General features: G+C 43.0%; 1 protein-coding gene across 2 annotated transcripts in view; it reads left to right on the forward strand.

The window, feature by feature from the left end:
* The window catches only part of LONP2 (lon peptidase 2, peroxisomal), an 82954-nt gene extending 70458 nt beyond the window's left edge, over positions 1-12496 (forward strand). For both annotated transcript variants that reach the window (XM_068993280.1, XM_068993281.1), the window contains 3 exons: positions 8352-8559; positions 8997-9187; positions 12119-12496. In XM_068993280.1, the coding sequence (XP_068849381.1) occupies positions 8352-8559; positions 8997-9187; positions 12119-12340 (621 nt within the window). In that variant the 3' untranslated portion in view covers positions 12341-12496. The remainder of the gene's footprint in view (positions 1-8351; positions 8560-8996; positions 9188-12118) is intronic.
* The last annotated feature ends 11234 nt before the right edge of the window (positions 12497-23730 follow it).

Raw genomic sequence — 23730 nt, forward strand, 5'->3', positions numbered from 1 at the left:
GAGCAGGACCGAGTCAAGGCAGCTGGGTGGATATAGGTATTTGAAGCTGTGGTTACTGAGGTATGGTGATGTATTTCATAGGATGCTTCTGTAAGCTTTCATGAAGCAGTTACTAGAAAAATATGTATGTACTACTGAACTTCCTGGCATCTTTCTTCAGAAGCTTTCCCATCACCTTTTCTGTATAAAGGAAAAAAAAATTTCAGATGATATATTTGGTAAGTTAAGCAGAAGACAGTCTCCCATCCAGCATTTGAAACCACTACCAGTAAATATGATTTTCCTCAAATCTTAAAACTGAGGGGAAATAGTTCCCAAAGCAATCAGCTACAAGAACACATTTACTCTTGACAGTAAATGTGGTCCTGAACAGTAGAATCAGAAACATTATTTTGCTTATTTGAATTCTTAAGATACTGTGGGTTTAAATTTTGAAGTGTTGAAAGAAGAGGAGCAAAACGTTTCTTGGTTGAGAAAGCTGTTACCTGTTCCGAGTAAGTCCATTGATTTTGTGAGTGACAATGGAGACAGGTTCTGCTCCCGCATGTCCAGCAGGCTTCTTGCTCTTGGCTTTCAGAACAGTCTATGTCAGTCATCCTTTGGGAATTTACACCAGAGCAGCTAATAAAAACAAAAGATGGCTCCTTGTTTCTGTTGCATAGACCCTTCTCTCCCAGCCACATTTGCTCCTGTTAAGTTTGGAAACATTGCTGACATTCTTGGAGCTTTAGCGGAGAAAGAGCCAAAGGACAGAAAAGAGAAATTTTTATAAACACTGCTTAACAGCTCTGTTTGATATCATTACAAAAATGATTTTATTTTTCTTGTAGCATCTGAGCTATTACCTATGAACACTGTTACCATCATGAATCCTGTAGCCATTTTCCCGTCTATAAAGAGCATCTTAGAATAGAAGGTCTGGTGTCCGGGCGTTGGGAACATTTTGCTCATCTCTTCCACAGCTGAGAGAATTTACACTGGTGCAGGGGGTTTCCTTCTCTGCCTCTAGCAGTCTGATGATCATCACCTTCTGCCTCAACTTTTGCATCTATGAAATAAAGGTTTATGGAACATCTCTTTGTTATCCACAAGGGCTTTCTTTGTGCTCGGGGTCGTCCAATTTACACACAGGAAAAACCTTAAATGAATCACGCAAAGTCACAGAAGGTGCACTTAGTGAAGCCAGTCAGCCAGCTCAGATCCAGCATTCCTTCCACTCGCCTACAACACCCTGCAGCCAAGATGACTCCTGCCCTTCCCTCCCGGCCGCAAAAGAATTGCTTGAAGTACAGCAATGTGACATAAAGGCATACCTGCTCTACCTCAAGAGTTTCACTTCTGTTCTTACCAACTGTGGTGCTCTGTTTTGGACTGGGAGGTATAAATTATAGAGTTGTTAGAAAATAGAGGAGTTTTAAAGTCCTGGGGAAAAGGATGAAGAGCAGGGAGCCTGGGAAGAGGCCCTGAACAGTTAGGGTCATGTAGGAGAAGAGGGGCCTTCACCGCAGAGAGAAACAGAAGGAGCAGGCCATCAGGTAGGAGCAGGACGGGGACACGGCCCCGCCATGGAACCTGTCTCGGGAGGGGGGAGCGTGCGGCTGTGTCTGCTGTCTGGGTCCTGGATCTGACAGCGTGGAGGGTGTCACAGGGAGGGATGAGTGTGGGAAGAGGCTCTGGACCGTGCGGAGCAGAAGGAGGTTGCCGCGAACTCCTTCTGCAGTTTGATGGACCGCACACAAGTGAGGTGGCTGGAAGGGACAGTGGAGTGACAGGGAGGGGGTTACACATGGCAGCCTGTTTGCTAACCAGAATAATCCCATAGAGTTGGACTGAGTTTGCTGGAGAGAGAGATGGTACCCCGGGAGCAGAGTCTCTGGCAAAGTGCTATGGGAGGAGGTATCTGTGATGAAGATCCCTTGTGCGACGGATGATGGAGAAAGGGCCAAGGAAGAGATGATAACGCTGGAGCAGAGGCGTCTCGGTGCCCAAGGAGAGCGGTGAAGCTGGGACAGAGCTGGTGGATAACACGAGGATAGTAGAGTTGGTGGTCTTGAATACAAGTGAGCTGGAAGGACAAGAAAGTGAGTGGTCAGGGAAGGGAGTGGTGGAATTCAGATTTCAGAGGCTGTATGGCTTCTGCTGGCAGTCAGAACCAGGGTAAGGGTGGCTAGCTTAGGTTGAGGAGTGTGTTTGGGGGTCACGGGGGTGTTTAGAGACAAAGAAACCAGGCTGCATGAGTCTCAGGCGCTTGCTGAAGATGCCCAGGGTGATGGCGGGACTCAGGGTGGCCAGAAGGGAGAAGAGTGGTTTTAAATATAGAAGGAGGTGGGCAGAGTATGAAGATGGGAAATCCAGCCACCATCAACAGGACTTGGCAGGAGGAGGAAGAGGCCTGTCATTCACAGGGATGAACCCCTCCCCCTGGACTGTGCTGGCCCCATCTGATGCAAGGGAGTGAGTTTTTAGAAGCTGGTGAGTTAATATATATAAAGTACCCTTGATTGTACCTGTGTGCGTGCATTTGTGCTGTCGTGTCCGACTCTTTGTGACCCCATGGACTGTAGCCCACCAGGCTCCCCTGTCCATGGGATTTCCCAGGCAAGAATACTGGAGTGGGTTGCCATTTCCTTCTCGAGGATCTTCCCGACCCAAGGACTGAACCCGAGTCTCCTGCATCTCCTGCACTGGCAGACAGACTCTTTACCACTGTACCATCTGGGAAGCCCACCATAGTGCCTATTACATGCTAAAAAAAATGAACAAATACTAGTTTGTGCAACCACCATGTACCCTAAAAACACATGTCTAGTCACAAAAGTAAAAGTCCCTGTGACTTTTATTGTAAGCCTCATTATTATTTGCTTTAATAACATGACCATCCCTTACTGTGCTCTCAGTTCAGTTCAGTGGCTCAGTCGTGTCCGACTCTTTGTGACCCCATGGACTGCAGCACACCAGACCTCCCTGTCCATCACCGACTCCTGGAGTTTACTCAGACTCACATCCATTGAGTTGGTGATGCCATCCAGCCATCTGTCGTCCCCTTCTCCTCCTGCCTTCAATCTTTCCCAGCATCAGGGTCCTTTCCAATGAGTCAGTTCTGTGCATCAGGTGGCCAGAGTATTGGAGTTTCAGCTTCAGCATCAGTCCTTCCAATGAATATTCTGGACTGATTTCCTTTAGGATGGACTGGTTTGATCTCCCTGCAGTCCAAGGGACTCTCAAGAGTCTTCTCCAACACTACCGTTCAAAATCATCAATTCTTTGACACTCAGCTTTCTTTATAGTCCAACTGTCACATCCATACGTGACTACTGGAAAAACCATAGCTTTGACTGGACGGACCTTTGTTGGCAAAGTAATGTCTCTGCTTTCATTATGCTATCTAGGTTGGTCATAACTTTTCTTCCAAGGAGCAAATGTCTTTCAATTTCGTGGCTACTGTGCCTTACTTCTATTGAAGATGAGTCTGCAAAAATATGTCAGTACCAAAAAACATTACTGACCTAGGAAACTGACAGTGAGGAGGAATGACAGGAAGGCACACTTCTGCTTGTGTTAGATTCCTTTAGAATTCTCTCAGCAGGTTGAAAAAGGAGTTTCTGAACAAATGAGAAACTTCGTCTAGGTTTCAAATTTAGGAACAGTATCATTAGTCACTTTTTCATATACAATAACAAGATCAGTTAAATCCACTTAAAAATAAAAATAAAAGACCTCCCTTTGTTACGAGTTTTTAAAAATGGGAGAGAGTGGAGCAGGTGCAGGCGCCCAAGGAAGTCTGGGCTTCCCTCTCCCTGACTGCTTCTCAGATCACTCCCCAGGGCAGGCCTGGATCCAGATATGGAGGATTTGGGAGGGGCCCAGCTGTTGAATCTTACTGAGCTAGTCAGTTATGAGATTGCTATTAATAATGGTGAACTTGGTTATAATTACTTTTATTCATTATGTGAACCTCTTTGGGATGAGATGAGAATCTTACTTTCATTATCATCCTAGCGAAGCCAAGAGAAGCCTCCACATGATTAGGTACACACACACACATATACATATATGTATATATCTCCATATTGATATACATACAAATTAGATACATTACATAAATATACAATCCTGCAGTTCATACTCCCCTCCCGAAAAAAAAAAAAGACAAACCCAACATATGAAGAGTTCCTACATAGCTCTGGGGATCACTGTCTTAATCCCACAGATTGCAAATATGGTGACTCAGTCAGAAGAACACATAAATTCTAGGGTTTCCAGGATGCATTTGATTTTCAGCCTCAGAAAACCAGTCATCCAAGCCACGAGTCTGTTTGGTCCAGTCTGCTAATCCTGACAATCTGTCATCTGAGTATTTGTGACTCCATTCATAATGAGCATGAAAGCCTCCATGGTATATGAAAAGTCCTTATCCAGATGTCACCACCCTTAGAAAAAACAGTAACAAAGAGAAGAAGAGACTAGACATGGAGATTTTAAACAGCATCCTGAATAGAATGCAGATGAATTCCAGGAGAGACCATCCACGTGCTTCCCTTGCAGACAGACACAGTCAGCTGCTAGGAATAACCAGCATGTGTAAACACTGAGGAAATGCCCAGAGAGTCATGGTAGTGAGTTCCTCCTCCATCCCTCTGGTTCAGACCTGCTGTGCCCCACACCCCCGTTAAGACTGCACCGATGCTGCCCTCACCTGGCCCACCACCAGTCAGTTGTGCCAAGCAAAGGCCTTCCTTACTGGAAGCATCTGAAAGCGGCTGGCTCTCGGCAGCACTGGTGTCGGGCCAGACAGGGCTGTGTCACACTGCTTCCAGAGGCTGACCCCAGGGCCCCTGCAAGCTGGAAACGCTGCCGAAACACATTTACAACTAGAAAAATCAGATATTCCTCCAAAGACTTTACATAAGTTGGCAGATGGAGAGCTGCCGTGGTGACAACGCTGGCAGGAGGATAAAGTATGCCGTATGAGCTATAACAGAAACCATCGTGTGGTGTAACCACCACCACGGGGCAAACCTGCACACATACACAGCCGTCTGACAGCGCAGGTTTTGCGTTCAGTGAGGCGCTGTGTTTGTCTTTGGAGAGAAGGCCCACAATATCCTGTCTTGAGTCCTTGGCACATGCTGGCCTCTCTGCTGTGAAAAGGCATCCTGGCCTTTTTCTGCCCAGCGGACACCTGCTCCAGCTCCCCAGACACGGGCCCTCGCGCCTGCAGGGCTCTCTGTAGACAAGCACTGGCTAGATCCTCTTGCTGCCTCCCCGTGCTGGGGGATTAGTGGCCCCTTATTCTTTGTGGTTAGGCAGGTAGTCTGTCACGGCCCTGAGGTTTTGGTTTGCTATCCCTGTGATCTGTGATGGAGCCTGGAGCCAGATGCTAGTAAAGCCCCGATGGATGAAGGAAAAATTGCATCCCTCCAATGGCCACAATAGTAACTAACCAGGTGTTAAAACTGCGGGTGTTGGTCTCGGCGTGGAAGGGTCACGAAGAGTTGCATGTATTTACTATTTTAGTCAAATATCAGTAAATATCACTGTTGAGTTAATCAAGAGGAAAGAACAGTGAAATTGGCAGTGATTAGATGTTCAAATGTTCCTTAAACACTGCTATCACTGAAGTGTTAGGGATGCAGCCATACTCTATAAGACATATCCTATCATCAACTTTATTAAACATTTTAAACATTTCCTCAGTTTGCATATTTACATGATTGATAGAATTGTTACAGAAGAAACTGACCATTTCTTTGAACAAGCTTAAGTTAACAGATAAAGGAAACTGAAGCACCAGTTTGAAGGGAAAGTGAATGACAAGTGAACTTGAGATACTCATGTTCCAGTTTGACATTTAAAGGGAAAAATGTTCTAAGCATCAAGCTGAGGCCTGTCTTACCTAATATAATTGATGATTCCGCAAACCAGTAATGGAGTTAGAAACTGGTAGCAAAGCACCAATAGATAGAGTTTTGAAATTATTATCTTCAATCTCATTAGGGAATTCTATAAAATACAAATTGTTCTATACACAGTTTAAGATGGCTGGGAAACTGCATTCACGAGCAAGAAAGAGCATATTTCTCATCTTTTAAATTCATATTGTACTCACTATTTTTGAGGGAAAAATACATAGAAAATGGATGCTTGGTAGTTAGAGAATTGTTTATTTCAGAACAAATGACTTTGAAGAGTATGACTCCAAGTTCTTGAGTTACAGATTCCTTTTTTCCAATATGTAATACTATATGTATACATGGTTTGGGCTTCATGGGGTCTTAATTGCTATACTCTTAATTGTGGTGGGTGGGCTTCTCTCTAGTTTAGTCACGAGGGCCCAGTGGCACTGCAGCATGTGGGGTCTTAGTTCCCTGACCAGCGATCGAACCTGTGTCCCCTGCGTTGGAGGGCTGATTCTTAACCGCTGGACCACCAGAGAAGCCCCTGGATTCCCGACTGTTATTTGCCTGATCGCGAGATTCTCGGTTTGGTAGCAGCTCCTGCCCTCAGTTCCCCCACCCCTGTACGTGGTTGAGTTACACAGATTCGTCACTAGTCCCATTTCCAGGTCACTATTAGAACACTTGCCATCAAGCTAGAATGAGGTGACTCTAAGCCTGGATGGTTTTGTTTTGGCCACGTGTCCTTACCTACCCTCCTGCCTTTCAGTGAACTATGTACCAGTTACTTCTACCCAGAGCAGCACGACTCTCCAGTAAATGGAGCGTTTGGCTTGGCTTCTTGAAGCAGTGTGATAATCAGCATGAATCTTACTCTTGATGCTTTGGGCATATTATTTTGACAAAATGAGTTTTGAGGATTTAGCTATTTTAAAAAGGGGGGAATTGTTCTTTTTATAGCTAACAGTTGTGCAGTATGGTTTTTCTGTTAAATTAGCACAGGAGTATATTGAGGATCATTGTTTAGGGCTGGTTAGGGTCACTCAGCCCTAGAAAAGAGCCATGAAGTAAAAACAGGAAGCCCTGGCAAGTTCCCACCCACTAGGTGTCATTCAGGTATAGAGAACTGCTTTTATATTAGCAAGAACAAGCCTTGTGAACACTGTTATAAATAGTTGTTTCTGTTTTCCTTAAATAGTACGATCTTCTGCACGTTGTTTTTTGCATCTTTCTCCTTGAATAGATACAGAACAGGGCAGATGCGAAGGTGAAATCCACGGTGCACAGCGTCAACTCAGCCATCACTGCAGCCTGGCCTTCCCAGGGTCTAACTTATCATTAAATATAAAATTTAAATTTAAATATGAAACCAACTTTAAAAATAGGCTTTTACGTTCACTATTAAAAATAAGTGCCCAACAGCTTCAAAGGATTTCACACATCCATTTAAAATCAGGATTTTCAGCATCTAAGCCCCTTGGAAAAGGAGGGAGCATCCCCCAACCAGCCCTTTAACCAGAAACTCATCCTATAGACTCTGCCGCACCTGAGAGAGGTTACCTCTCAGTGGAGAAATCTCATGCTTGCATTAGTGCTGGGTTGATGTATTGTGCCCAGTTCCTCTAACATGCATAGCTTCTATAGGAAAAGAAATTTGAAGGCTCAGTGTGTGCAGTAAAAGTTAACATGATTGTTTTTCAGCTGTTACTTTTTATGTTTTCATAACTTGGATGTGTTAGCCTGTCTGGCTCGTAATCTCTGGTGAGTGACACGATCGGTTTGAGATGGCAGTGAGAGCTTATTCTCAACACTAACGAGGGACTAAGCGGATTTGTTGATCTAATATAGATTGCTGTGTCTTGGGTTTGTTCAGATTTATATGGACAGCTTCTGAGAATTTTAAAAAAAGGCAGTGAGGCAGCATGGTGGGCCTCCGAGCACACAGAGAGGACCCAGCACTGTACAGCATCTCTGCAGCAATAAGGAAAAAGCAAAGATGAGTGGCGGAGAAGTGCAATCCAGGGGTTTTAATAAGTACCTTCACCCTTGGCCTCTGGAGCTAACAGTTCTCAACAGCATGTTTAAAAAGAGGGTAGCAATTTCATGATTGCCTGAAATGAAGTTTGGCACTAGAGTGTTTTTAAATATGCAGCCTAATAAAAATACTGAGGTAAATAAAACGATTGTGTTTGTGCCTTGAAAATTAGGGCATGTGGTGCTTAAGCATCGAAGTCACTCATTCGTACTTTAAGGGAAAACTCTTTATGTTGAATGCCAAACGTCCTGATGTGGCAGAAAGCCTGTGTGACTCCAAATTGAGCGCAGTAATAAGTTCTTTGAGGTGCAGCGTACGCTCAGGTCCTCTGAGGGGGAGCTTGCCTTTGTGATTAGGTCAGCCTGAAAAGTGTTTGGCTCTTGTTGACCTTACTGTTCACTTTCCTTCCTTCTCCCAAGGTATCTGAGCGTTTGAGTCAACCAGGAGTGGCGATCGGTTTGGCTTGGACTCCCTTAGGTGGGGAAATCATGTTCGTGGAGGCAAGTCGGATGGATGGTGAAGGCCAGTTAACTCTCACCGGCCAACTGGGGAATGTCATGAAGGAGTCTGCCCACCTCGCTATTAGCTGGCTCCGCAGCAATGCCAAGAAATACCATCTGACCAATGGTGAGTGGCCTGCCCCAGGGTGGGGGCAGGGCTGGAGGGCGTGCTCAAAGCTGTGGGCAAAGAAGAGCCTTGGGATCATGACCCAGGAGGTATCCCACAGTTCTGAAACAGAGATAAAGGAGAGCTTTAAATGATCACTTTCACCTTAAAGCACAGACCTTTGCTTTTGAACTGGAGTGGAAATTCTAGTTCCCAGTTGAGGACTGTTTGACTGGAACCTGAGCTGGAAACTGATTCCAAAAGTTTGTTTTGATTTTCCTTCTACTTGGAATAGAATGAAGCTGTTCTTCCACACCCCAACTTATACTGCCCACTAATATTTTGAAGGGTGTATTTACCCCAAACATTCATTTTTATCTCTTTGATTTTCTTTTTTCAGAGAAAGAGAAAACCGGTTTAATTTTTCTACATCAAAATCTTTTTTTCCTTTCTTAAAGCTTCTGGAAGTTTTGATCTTCTTGAGAACACAGACATCCATCTGCACTTCCCAGCTGGAGCTGTCACAAAAGATGGACCATCTGCTGGAGTCACCATAGCAACCTGTCTCGCCTCACTTTTCAGTGGGCGGCTGGTGCGTTCAGATGTAGCCATGACTGGTGAAATCACACTGCGAGGTCTTGTTCTTCCAGTAAGTATGAAAAAGCCTGTTTAGATGGTTTTTAAATTTTTTTAATTTAAAATTTTTATTAATAGTATTTTAATATCTAAATTAATAGTGGTTTGCTGTCTTCCTATGAATGGCTTAGTTTTAAATACGTATTGTTTATATCTGCAGTTCAGATTTTAACATTTCGATCAAATAAAGGAAAAACTGACGATTTTCCCCATGTTTTCCCTTCCACTAAAAAAGAAAACTTGCCGACAGGAAAAAATACCAGTCTGGTTACCAGAAATGTTAGCTGTTTAGATGAAGATTTGAGGCTTTGCTCTAGTTAATGAATTGTTAAGTATATAGCATATGTGTGAAATAGGATGGTGGCTGTGTATGTTATTTTGGCTGCACGAGTCTTCATTGCAGTGCCTGCGCTGGTCTTGTGGAGCGTGGGGAGTATAGTTGCGGCGGCAAGCTTAGTCACTCCATGTGGCATGTGGGAGTTCAGTTCCCTGACCAGGGATCAGGCCTGTGTCCCCCGCGTTGGAAGGCTGATCCTTCACCACTAGACCACCAGGGCAGTCCTGGACGGTAGCTGTTTTTAAACTTGAAGCCCAGTTCTCACCTTTCGAAATTCCTGTGAGACCTCCTGTCCTCCTATAGATAACTTAGATTACTGTAATTGATAGATTGATAGAAAAATTTATAGAAAAGAAGTAGTGCAAAATGGAAGTTTGTAGTAAAGACTAACCATTCTTCATTGCTAAACGTTGAAAAAGTTCTGCACATATGAGGCTTTGGGGCTCCAGCCTATCTGGCAGCTACTTATAAAAACACTGAAAAATGCATAAAACTTGAGAGATCATTTAGAGGTTTAAGTCATTAGGTAGCAGTACCAGTCTACATTAAAGTTTTGGCAGGTTTGATAGCAAACTGAGAAAAAAAGAAATGTTCTCTATTCTGGGAACACCTCTGCTTTAATGAAGTAATGGTGGAAGTAGGTCATAGAGTCCCCAATTAAGATCACTAAAAATGCTCGCAGTTCTCTGGGTTTTTAAATTTAACTCAACCAGGAAGTCATATCCTAAACTGTATTTATGTTCTATACGCAAAAGGAATGTTGCTCTCTTCTCTTCACACTGCCCCGGAACTACTGCATTTCTAGTGACTTGGTGGTTAACACTAGCTGTACTACTAAAAGGAAATGAGCAAGTGCTTTACTAGCCATAAACTCTTTAGCTTCCTAGTTCGAAATGGTAAGCTAAAGGAATAAATTTTAATGGTCAAAAATGAGTGGGGAGCCATCAATCAGTGGGGAACTTCTTCTAGTTCAGCCAACTTCTAGAAGATAAAAGTATCCCCACTGATGTAACAGGATTGGAGGTAGAGACATTCTTCCCTGCAGGAACCTGGTGAAAAGCACTGGCTCAGAGCCAGAAGGTTCAGACCAGGAGAACAGGAAGGGGATGGGAAACAAAACCCAGGGCATTCACTGAAATCTCCACGGAACAGACGGCTCTTCTGCTAGGCCCCCTGCACTCAGAGCACCTCGCACCCAGGTAAAGGCTTTCCCACCCCCAGGGGAGGACAGCCGCAGCAACTCTGAGGAAGCCTTCAGATTTAAATTATTGCATGCAGCACAGAGAAAAGCAGCAGCACTTAAGAAGGCCTGCTAAGCCTAGAGAAAACAGAATTCAAGAACAGAGGCTAAGACAAAGCTCTTGAATTTAAAATGATGGTTTTAGGAATTGCTCAAAGTACTATTCAGAAAAAAATAGAAAAACACCATCTGACAGATCCAGCATCTAACTAAACTGAGACAATGGAGTAGAACAAATGGCAAGGAAATAACAGAGCATTCCCTAGAATTGAAGGCTGTGTTCAGTTTGAAAGGACCTTAGAAAGATTGAAAGGACCACCTCAGAAAAAGGATTGCATCTTCATGACTTTCCAGTCACCAAGGACAAAGCTTACTCATTGATAACACTAGATATATAGCACCTTTAAGACCCTGAGAGAAAATGAGTTTTAATCAAGTCTTGTATACACAGCCTTGCTGTCAGTTAAATGTGAACGCAGAATAGACATTGCCATACATTCAGGGACTGAGTTCATCTCACACTCTCTCTGACGAAGGAACCTTGAAAGTGTAGTCCAGCAGCATAAAGCAAAAGCCTGGAAGGAGAGACAGTGTGATAGGATGGCAGGTGTGTAGCAGGTGGGAGGCGGCTTCCAAGGGCTGTCTCCAGGGATTATCTCTATGTGGTACCTCTTGCTGCATACACACCACCCCAAAACAATAGTTACTCTTAGTTTCTGTGGGGCAGCAATTCAGAGGAGGCTTAGTTGAGCTCTTCTGGCCCGGGGACTCTCACTGTGTGGTCGCTATACCAGCCCGGTCTGTCATCCAGAAGTTGACTGGGGCAGGGGGATCTGCTTCCGTTGCGGTTCACTCATGACTGCAGATTGGTCCTGGCCGGCAGGAGGCCCCGGGTCCCCACTTTAGAGCCTCTGCCTAGACAGCTGGGGTGACCTCAGACACCTGAGCTACCTGCAAACAAGACTGATGTGAGTGCCGAAAGGAACAGAAATATAAAAGGGAGTCTTGGACAGAAGAGGTGCTCGTACCTGCCAAAAATTAAGAATTTTCAAAAAAAAGATGAGAATTTTCCATTAATAGGAGAAGGAAATGGCAACCCACTCCAGTACTGGAAAATCCCATGGACAGAGAAGCCTGGTAGACTACAGTCCATGGGATCACAGAGTCTGACACGACTGAGCGACTTCACATGGTGCTAATTGAATGTAAAGAATATACTATTAACCTTTTTAGTGGCTTTCTCAGCTCAAGCTCTAAGGAAATGGAAGGTGATTTGGATGTTTTAAAATAGCAGTGAAAGAAAGGTGGGTCAGGGTTTATCTCAAGGGCTGAGGATGATCATAAATAAGCCTCTTCTCTCCTTACAGGTGGGTGGCATTAAAGACAAAGCGCTGGCAGCGCACAGGGCTGGACTGAAGCGCGTCATCATCCCTCAGAGGAATGAGAAAGACCTTGAAGAAATCCCAGCCAACGTCCGGCAGGATTTGAGTTTCATCACAGCAAGCTGCCTGGATGAAGTTCTCAATGCAGCTTTTGACGGTGGCTTTACTGTCAAGGCCAGACCTGGTCTCCTAAACAGCAAATTGTAGCCCAGGTCGCAACAGAATTTTAAGTTACAAAGTGCCAACAGGTACTGACATGATTTTATTTGCACCGGTAGGGGTAAAGCAAAATGTCCCTAATTTGTGAACATAATCACAGCAGCAACAAGCCTCACTCAAGTGGTGGCTAGTGTTTATTACAGAAATGTTAATTTAATAAATTGATTAAATTGGAATTGAACTCTTGTCTTGAATGGGCTCATTACTGTCCCGGGCAAGTTACAGAACAGTGGTTTTCTTATGGTTCCAAACAGACGTTCTCTGTATTACCTGAGAACTTGTTAGAAATGTGAACTCTCAAAACCCATCAGCAGACCTTCTGAATCAAACTCAGGGGATAGGAGCCAATCTGTGCTAAGCCACCAGGTGGTTCTGGCGTGTAGTCAAGGTCAGGAACCGTTGGGATAGACCATTACCCTAGCAGGTGCACCTGTGGACTGTATTGGACCCTCAAAGCAATCAGAAGGGGAACTGGGCAAAGGTGAGACTGTAGCCAGCTGTTGGTCTTTGTGGAGCATATTCGAGTGAAGCAAACTCTGACGAGGTCTACACACCCCAGTATAGGCCCCTTCCTTGCTGAGAGGAGTAACAGAGTGGCCTGTGTTGGCTCACGTGACGGACACACCGGCCCTAAATGTCTGATCTTAGGGAAAAGATCCAGGAGGAGGCAGCCGTCCATCCGGGGATGGTCCCCAAGCTTGGTGTCCTGACTCCTGCCGCCGCTCCTTGTGTTCCTTGCTTGCCCATGCCAGGGCCCAGGCCTGGCAGACTTGTCTTCTGTGACTCAGCCCAGGATGCGGGTCCTGTGAGACGCGGGTCTTGGACTGAGTCACGGGAGAAGACAGGTCTACTGGAGGAAGCCTACCAGCACGGGGCACTGGCGCAGGCGAACAAGGAGCAGAAGTGGAGGTGGCAGGAGTCGCGAAAAGACGGGCAGGAGATACTGGAAGAGGCCCTGATGCTGGGAAGGGCTGAAGGCGGGAGGAGACGGGGACCACAGAGGATGAGACCGTTGGGTGGCATCCCCGACTTGATGGGCAGGAGTTAGAGCAAGGTCCCGGATTTGGTGATGGGCAGGGAAGCCTGGCGTGCTGCAGTCCATGGGGTCGCAAAGAGTTGGAAAAGACTGAGCAACTGAACTGAACTTGAGGATATGAGTAACTTCTACGTACTAGCATTTGAACTTTCTGTATCTTAGTTTTCCTTACCTTTAAAATGCAGATAATTGTATTCATCAGTCTTACTGTAAAGATAGTTAGAATGCAATAGAAAATAATGTTGAGCAATTTCTAATCATCATTCCAGCCAGTAATGGATTTTAGAATCTTATTATTACAAAATATTACAACAGACTTGTAAAGATACTTTGAAATTTCTTGGATAAGACTGTGTTAGTTGCTCAGTCGTGTCCAACTCTTTGCAACCCCATGGACTGTAGCCCGCCAGGTTCCTCTGTCCATGGGATTCTCCAGGCAAGAATACTGGAGTGAGTTGCCATTCCCTTCTCCAGGGGATCCTCCTGACTTGGGAATCGAACTCCTTTCTCCTGCATTGCAGGCAGATTCTTTACCATCTGAGCCACTAGGGAAACCCTAGATAAGAATAAGGTGTACAAATTACCCAAATACTGTGCTCAGACCTGGTAATAGAAATCTGGGACTATGGCCAGTGGTAGCAGGTACCAGGGATTTTGAAAACATTTCATTGACTATCTTGTCACTACTATGAATGTATTATTTCTGCTCAATCATCTTACAAGGTAGGAAAAGAAGCTATGATGTTGTTTTCAGCAACCAGAAGGAGCTAATCCATACCCACGTTGCTCTCCCTTGTCCCACCCAGTGGTGCAACATAGCACACTTTACAAAGTGGAAGTTCTCTGTATTCTTCCTCAGAAGTTCTGAGCATGCAACTTTGTGCCAGTCCTTTAACAGCAGCAGCATCTTCCATGCCCTCTGCCCTTGAGCATCCCTTTCCTTACTAAAGGAGCTGACCAAGAAAGTCTGCACGTGTATGAAACTAACAGTATGACCTTCCATTTCTCTAGTATTGTTTTTGGTTTGTCGTTTTAAATCTAAGCTTCTACTTTTTAAAAATTATGGCAAAATTATTTACCATTTTAACTTTAAAGTGTATATGGAGTTGTTAATTACACTAATGTACAATCATCACCACTATTATCCAAAACTTTTTCATCATCTTAAACTGAAACTCTGTGTCCATTAAAAAAGTAACGTCACATCCCTTCATTCCCTAGGCCCTGGTAACCACTATTTTGTCTCTAAATTTGCCTATTCTAAGTACCTAATGTAAGTGCAATCATATAATAAATATCTAGCCTTTTGTGCCTGGTGTATTTCACTTAGCATGTTCTCAGTGTTTATCCATGTTGTATCATGTATCAGAATTTCGTATCTTTAAGACTAAATAATATTCCATTGTTGGACATACCACATTTTATTCATTCATCTTTTTTCTGCCTCTAGGCTATTGTGCTATGAACGAGTGTACACAGCACTTGTCTCTGAGTCTGTTTTACATTCTTTTGGAAAGGTGTTTGAGGAACCCAACCCATGTTTCCCACCACAGCTGCATCATTTGATATCCCCACCAGCAACACTCAAGGTTCTTATTTCTCTACATCTTGCCAGGACTCACGTTCATTATCTTTTCAGAATTATTTTTGGTTGCACTGGGTCTTCTTCACTGTGCTCAGGCTTTGTCTGGTTGTGGTATGCTGGCTTCTGTTGTGAAGCACAGGCTCTAAGCATACAGCCTTCAGTTGTTACGACACAGGCTTAGTTGCCCTGTAGCATGTGGAGTCTTCTCGGACCAGGGATCGAACCCTGCTTTGGCAGCCAGATTCTTATCTGTTGTACCACAGGGAAGTCCTACTTTCATTATTGGTAACGACCATCCTGAGGGTATGAAGAAGCATCTCATGGTTTTCATTTACATTTCCTAGTGACTAATAGTGGGCTTCCCTGGTGGCTCAGACGGTAAAGCGTTGGCCTGCAATGTGGGAGACCGGGGTTCGATTCCTGGGTCGGGGAGATCCCCTGGAGAAGGAAATGGCAATCCACTCCAGCACTCTTGCCTTGAAAATCCCATGGACAGCGGAGCCTGATAGGCTACACCCATAGTATTTTTCTTCTTTCTAGCAATGTTTGTGTTTCCCATAGACCCTTTATGTCAGCTGGGTTTTTTGAGAACGGCTAACTTAAATTTCAGTTCAGCAGGCCTACAGGCAAGGGCTTGTTAACCAATGGACTTATCCAGCGCTCTCTTGCTTTTAATGCATGGGCTTTTAAAATTTTCGAGTATGAAAACTATATAAAACTTTTAAGTGCCTTGGAAACCAAGAAATTTTATACTGCTTGCGGCACACATGCTTTTTACTTTGCTCTGAGCCTTCTGTTTTGAACCTTACTGCAAACCATGTCAGACATCTTTAGTGGTTTTAATCACCTATATGCAAATACAGTGGAAGATGTCATCACAGTGAGTGATCCTTTTTAACATCTATTTACACATCATTGGAAGACCCTGATGCTGGGAAAGATTAAAGGCAGAAGGAGAAGAAGGCAACAGGATCAGATGGTTAGATGGCATCACTGATTCAATGGACAAGAACTTGGGCCAAAAAAAAAAAAAATGGTGAGCTTCAGTCCACAGGGTCATGAAGAGTTGGACATGAGTTGGCAACTGAACAACACACATCTTGGACCACAGTTAAGGTCTTCTGACTATGTGAGTGGTATTTAAAGGATATTAAACATCTGAATTTTTCTAAATAAGGGGAGGTAAAAAAATTAAGGTTTCTTCCCTTGACATCAGTCAAGATTTGCTTTCTAAGCTGTGATACATATACACAATGGAGTATTACTCAGCCATTAAAAAGAATACATTTTAATCAGTTCTAATGAGGTGGATGAACCTGGAGCCGATTATACAGAGTGAAGTAAGCCAGAAAGGAAAACACCAATACAGTATAATAATGCATATATATGGAGATGGTAACAATAACCCTGTATGCAAGACAGCAAAAGAGACACAGACATATAGAACAGTCTTGGACTGTGGGAGAGGGCGAGGTGGGGGATGGTTTGGGAGAATGGCGTTGAAACATGTATATTATCACATGTGAAACAAATCACCAGTCCAGGTTCAATGCATGATACAGGGATGCTCAGGGCTGGTGCACTGGGATGATCCAGAGGGATGGTATGAGGAGGGAGGTGAGAGGGGAGTTCAGGATGGGGAACACACGTACGTCTGTGGCAGATTCATGTCAATGTATGGCAAAACCAATACAATATTGTAATTAGCCACCAATTAAAATAAATTTATATATATACAAAAATTTGCTTTCTAGTCAAAGTACAGATCACCTTCACAAGAATGGAGTTGTAAATTCATTTCCATTTCCAGTGCCATCTGAGTTGTAGAGGCTGCTTGAAATGCAGAGGTTTTCTGCTTCCTGTCATCTCAACACAGTGACCTAGTGATGTCTGCCATCAGGAGCTCCCTGGACTAGGTGACTGGCGCACATTTAAACCTTATCAAAGTCTACCATGTTGTGACGTAACCAACTGCTGAGGGGGGAGTGGGCTATTTTTTTTCACTGACCACTGAAATGAGAAAAACCTTCCTAGAATTAAGGGACTTGACACTAAGCCACAAGAATGTTAATTTTGCCAATTCTCCTTCCAAATCTGTAGTTTATTTTATCTGGGACTATTAGATGTAAAAAAAAAAATCAAGAAATTTTATTTTTTAATTAAGTGTAATGGGCAATAGTTGGGGAAACAGTGGAAACAGTGTCAGACTTTAGTTTTTTGGGCTCCAAAATCACTGCAGATGGTGACTGCAGCCATGAAATTAAAAGACGCTTACTCCTTGGAAGAAAAGTTATGACCAACCTAGATAGCATATTCAAAAGCAGAGACATTACTTTGCTGACTAAGGTCCATCTAGTCAAGGCTATGGTTTTTCCTGTGGTCATGTATGGATGTGAGAGTTGGACTGTGAAGAAGGCTGAGCGCCAAAGAATTGATGCTTTTGAACTGTGGTGTTGGAGAAGACTCTTGAGTCCCTTGGCCTGTAAGGAGACCCAACCAGTGCATTCTGAAGGAGATCAGCCCTGGGATTTCTTTGGGAGGAATGATGCTAAAGCTGAAACTCCAGTACTTTGGCTACCTCATGAGAAGAGTTTACTCATTGGAAAAGACTCTGATGCTGGGAGGGATTGGGGGCAGAAGGAGAAGGGGACGACAGAGGATGAGATGACTGGATGGCATCACTGACTCGCTGGACATGAGTCTGAGTGAACTCTGGGAGTTGGTGATGGACAGGGAGGCCTGGCATGCTGCGATTCATGGGGTCGCAAAGAGTCGGACACGACTGAGCGACTGAACTGAACTGAACTGAACTTGTTCAAGCTCACATTATTTTGGCAAAAATAAGTTGTATTTGAGTGCCCATCTTCATGAACATTTTATCCAGCTGCTTAAAATGTCAAGACCACAGAGTTTTACAGTCATGATCCAATTTGATGATTTATGATCCAATCCTATGCTTTTTTGCTTTAATAACACTTAGTTGATACAGCAATGACAACTAGACTGTTACTAAAAAATAAATTTTACAGCACCAAAACAAGGAGCATTAAATGGATCTGAAGGGACACAAACAGGCAAATGCATTGAATGACTACTGAAATGTTATAAAACAGCTGTATCAAAAGTTTCTTTTTTAATCTAGGTAAACCTTTATTTGATATGAAAATTCACTTATTTGGAACACCTTAGGTATGGTTTGTACTATTAATGAGCTAAAGAATGTGTTTAACATTGTTGGATGTAATAAAAAATCGTAATTTTATAACTAAATTCAATTCTAACAGTACATTTCTAGGCAATAGGAACTAAAACCCTTTTTTGGGCTAAACCCTAATCTTAACATGACAGTACAAATTTATCAAAAGGTGCCTTTATTATAAAACCAAGTATTCTTTCATAACCATTGTTTCTTCTTTTCAAAATTTAGAAAAGCCCAAGAGAAATAATTTTCAAAGAAAATTCTTAAGTCTGTACAAGATTAAGGAAAATGTCTGTTTTAGCAGACAATGAGGCTATAATGGCAGACATAAGGATAAGCACTTTGCAGCACACTTAACCATCCTCATTTTCTTAGGAGGCTGGCATCATTACACCTTTTATTACACCTAGAGATGGAACTAGGAGCAAAGTTACACCAGTTAGTAGGGAGTAGGTCAGGACTGAGACCCAGGCAGTTAGAACCTAGAGCCCACAGTGTACATTTTGGTGGGTGAATCTGGAGGATGCTGTTCTTAGATAAAACTTTCTTTTGGTAAACGACTCAGCTAGCTTAAAATTGGAAGCAGTGAGCCACCAAATTATCCTTTATGTTTAGAACATGCACACCGGTAGGTGGAGAAGAGAATGACCAAGGTTCCAGCAGTGCATTCAACCCATCGGTTTTCGTAACACTGGCTGTTCCTTTCTCGTGTAACCTACGTAAATGACTATAGTACTAGTTGGTAAGTCATGCAGTCTTCCCCTGTGTGTTCTGATCTTACTCTAGATCTAATCCGCCGATCACGGGCTGGCCCCCAGAATGCTTTTCATTCAGTGCTTTTTCAGTTGGGTTACTTACCAATTCTTCTACTCAACAATCTGAATGAAATAAAATTCCACCATTAGTAGACTCATTTGCAGATGTTCCTGGATATAAAGAGCTCCTGAGCTGCAGGGAAGGCAGACACAACTAAGATTTTTGGCGAGCCAGAACATTTATAGCCATTAGCTTAAGTTTAAAGTTTGTAGTATTGTGGGCCTAGGCATACATATGATGAAAAAAAAAAGCAGGAGAAAAAAATTCCCCAACAATCATTAACGTATTAAACTAGTCCATGATTCAACAGGATAAATTCACATATTAAACTAGTCCATGATTCAACAGGATAAATTCATATTCAAGAATATTTAAGAATATAAAATAAAGAATATCACCTCGCCTTAACTCTACTGGGCTTCCCTGGTGGCTCAGCTGGTAAAGAATCCACATACAACACAGGAGACCTGGGTTCAATCCCTGGGTTGGGAAGATCCCCTGGAGAAAGGAAAGGCCACCCACTCCAGTATTCTGGCCTAGAGAATTCCATGGATATAGTCCATGGGGTCACAAAGAGTCGGACACAACTGAGTGACTTTCACTTCACTTCACTTCACTTAAATCTATATAGTCCCCTGAAAGAAAACATCAAGACTCCAGGAGTAGGGGCATCTGCAAAAGTAGGATATTGATTACAGTATAGATGATTTAAGAACAAGAGTTAGACCTCACAAATCAAATCTCAAATGAACCAAGAACTACCGCTCTAGATCTCACTATCCCTACAGGCCAAGAATATAAAGACTACTAAGAAGAAATACAGTTAACAAATACCAAAATATCAACCTTTATTACCAGCAGACACGCAATTTATCTTAGGCATAAATTGGCAAAACATGAGGTTATAATGAAATGCAAAACCCTTCATTTTACTACCATAAGTTTCCACTGAAACTTCTCTGGAAAGCAATGAAAACAGTATCATGACCCTAAAATAATGTAAAAAAAAAAGAACTCCAAAGAATATAACCAGAAAATATATTAGAAATGTTCACAGGCTATTTAGAATTAGCCAGAAAAATTACCTGGACAAACTGGACAAAGTGAATATCCAATGCTGGGGACCTGGCTAAAATTATAGTCAATCTTCACAAAAGTTACCCAAAATCATGTATTTCCAAGATTATTAAAGTGGGGAAATGCTTAGATGATCATGTGATGTGTGCGAGGGTGAGAGTTACATAATTACATGATCCCAAATTATATTTCAAAATAAATGTGTGTAAACGTGTGTAAATACACATAAAGAACTAGGAAAATGAAAATGTTTGTAATCATCTCTGAATGGATAAAACTACTCTTGTTGTGTACCAAAGTCTATATATTAAACCTATACTGCTTTTACAATAAAAACATTTTAAAGTATTTTCAATATAAAATGATATACTGCCACAAAAATATATTAAATGAGGAGGGAGTCATTTTTCTAGCATTCATGCCAATAGGAATCTACCTGGATGGATATCTACTACCATGGGCAGGAATCCCTTAGAAGAAATGGAGTAGCCATCATGGTCAACAAGAGTCTGAAGCAGTACTTGGATGCGATCTCAAAAATGACAGAATGATCTCTGTTCGTTTCCAAGGCAAACCATTCAATATTACAGTAATCCAAGCCTATGCCCCAACCAGTAACACTGAAGAAGCTGAAGTTCAACGGTTCTATGAAGACCTACAAACCTTTTAGAACTAACACCCAAAAAGGATGTCCTTTTCATTATAGGGGACTGGAATGCAAAAGTAGGAAGTCAAGAAACACCTGGAGTAACAGGCAAATTTGGCCTTGGAGTACGGAATGAAGCAGGGCAAAGGCTAATAGAGTTTTGCCAAGAAAATGCACTGGTCATAGCAAACACCCTCTTCCTACAACACAAGAGAAGACTCTACACATGGACATCACCAGATGGTCAACACCAAAATCAGATTGATTATATTCTTTGCAGCCAAAGATGGAGAAGCTCTATACAGTCAGCAAAAACAAGACCAGGAGCTGACTGTGGCTCAGATCATCAACTCCTTATTGCCAAATTCAGACTTAAATTGAAGAAAGTTGGGAAAACCACTAGACCATTCGGGTTTGACCTAAATCAAATCCCTTATGATTATACAGTGGAAGTGAGAAATAGATATAAGGGACTAGATCTGATAGACAGAGTGTCTGATGAACTATGGACTGAGGTTTGTGACACTGTACAGGAGACAGGGATCAAGACCATCCCCATGGAAAAGAAATGCAAATAAGCGAAATGTCTGTCTCAGGAGGCCTTACAAATACATGTGAAAAGAAGAGAAGCGAAAAGCAAAGGAGAGAAGGAAAGATACTTAAGCATCTGCATGCAGATTTCCAAAGAATAGCAAGGAGAGATAAGAAAGTCTTCCTCAGCGATCAATGCAAAGAAATAGAGGAAAACAACAGAATAGGAAAGACTAGAGATCTCTTCAAGAAAATTACGATACCAAGGGAACATTTCATGCAAAGATGGGCTCAATAAAGTACAGAAATGGTATGGACCTAACAGAAAGCAGAAGTTATTAGAAGAGGTGGCAAGAATACACAGAACTGTACAAAAAGGATCTTCACGACCCAGATGATCACGATGGTGTGATCACTCATCTAGAGCCAGACATCCTGGAATGTGAAGTCAAGTGGGCCTTAGAAAACATCACTACGAACAAAGCTAGTGGAGGTGATGGAATTCCAGTAGAGCTATTTCAAATCCTGAAAGATGATGCTGTGAAAGTGCTGCACTCAATATGCCAGCAAATGTGGAAGACTCAGCAGTGGCCACAGGACTGGAAAAGGTGTTTTCATTCCAATCCCAAAGAAAGGCAATGCCAAAGAGTGCTCAAACTACCGCACAACTGCACTCATCTCACACACTAGTGAAGTAAACCTCAAAATTCTCCAAGCCAGGCTTCAGCAATACATGAACTGTGAACTTCCAGATGTTCAAGCTGGTTTTAGAAAAGGCAGAGGAATCAGAGATCAAATTGCCAACATCCGCTAGATCATTGAAAAAGCGAGAGTTTCAGAAAAGCATCTATTTCTGTTTTGTTGACTATGTCAAAGCCTTTGTGTGGATCACAATAAACTGTGGGAAATTCTGAAGAGAGGGGAATAGCAGACCACCTGACCTGCCTCTTGAGAAACCTATATGCAGGTCAGGAAGCAACAGTTAGAACTGGACATGGAACAACAGACTAGTTCCAAATAGGAAAAGGAGTACGTCAAGGCTGTATATTGTCACTCTGCTTATATAACTTCTATGCAGAGTACATCATGAGAAACTCTGGGCTGGAAGAAGCACAAGCTGGAATCAAGATTGCCAGGAGAAATATCAATAACATAAGATATGCAGGTACCACCACCCTTAAGGCAGAAAGTGAAGAGGAACTAAAAATCCTCTTGATGAAAGTGAAAGAGGAGAGTGAAAAAGTTGGCTTAAAGCTCAACATTCAGAAAACGAAGATCATGGCATCTGGTCCCATCACTTCATGGGAAATAGATGGGGAAACAGTGGAAACACTGTCAGACTTTCTTTTTTGGGGCTCCAAAATCACTGCAGATGGTGATTGCAGCCATGAAATTAAAAGACACTTACTCCTTGGAAGGAAAGTTATGACCAACCTAGATAGCATATTAAAAACCAGAGACATTACTTTGCCAACAAAGGTCCATCTAGTCAAGGCTGTGGTTTTTCTAGTGGTCATGTATGGATGTGAGCTGGACTGTGAAGAAAGCTGAGCACCGAATAATTTATGCTTTTGAACTGTAGTACTGCAGAAGTCCCTTGGACTGCAAGGAGATCCAACCAGTCCATCCTAAAGGAGATCAGTCCTGGGTGTTCATTGGAAGGACTGATCCTAAAGCTGAAACTCCAGTACTTTGGCCACCTCACGCGAAGAGTTGACTCACTGAAAAGACTCTGATGCTGGGAGGGATTGGGGGCAGGAGAAGGGGACGACAGAGGATGAGATGGCTGGATGGCATCACCAACTCGATGGACATGAGTTTGTGTAAACTCCAGGAGTTGGTGATGGACAGGGAGGCCTGGCGTGCTGCGATTCATGGAGTCGCAAAGAATTGGACACGACTGAGCGACTAAACTGTACTGGATGGATATACACTGGTGGTTGATCTGCTCCCTTTTACAACAAAAACAGCTATAGAAGCACACATTACAATCAGTTCAAAAAATAATGCTAATGTAGGAAAGAAACTTCCTTCCTGTAAATGGTTAACAGAAGTAAGCTGTTACATCCAGAATTGGTGGTAGAGTGAGGGGCTGGGGGAGGGGGAGTCCAAATTATTTTTTAATTGATTTTCGGGAAATGGCAACCCCCTCCAGTATTCTTGCCTGGAGAATCCCATGGACGGAGGAGCTTGGTGGGCTACAGTCCACAGGTCGCAAAGAGTTGGACACAACTGAGCGACCTCACTTTTCTACCTTTAGGGTACCCATAAAACCTGCACAAAATAAAATGATCTCTAGCCAATCAGAGGGCCATTTCAGAATCTTTCTAGGTGCTTCAGGGCAACTAGCAACAGTTAACTATATCGTGCTAGTTACAGGTATAATATGAGTATCTAACATTTGCTGGGTGCTTATTAATGCAGAGCACTGTCCTTGGTAACTTGTATCCATCCCATCTAACCCTTGAAGGTAGCTACCATAATTAAC

Source organism: Capricornis sumatraensis, chromosome 20 (assembly GCF_032405125.1).
Source record: "Capricornis sumatraensis isolate serow.1 chromosome 20, serow.2, whole genome shotgun sequence".
NCBI classification, from domain to species: domain Eukaryota; kingdom Metazoa; phylum Chordata; class Mammalia; order Artiodactyla; family Bovidae; genus Capricornis; species Capricornis sumatraensis.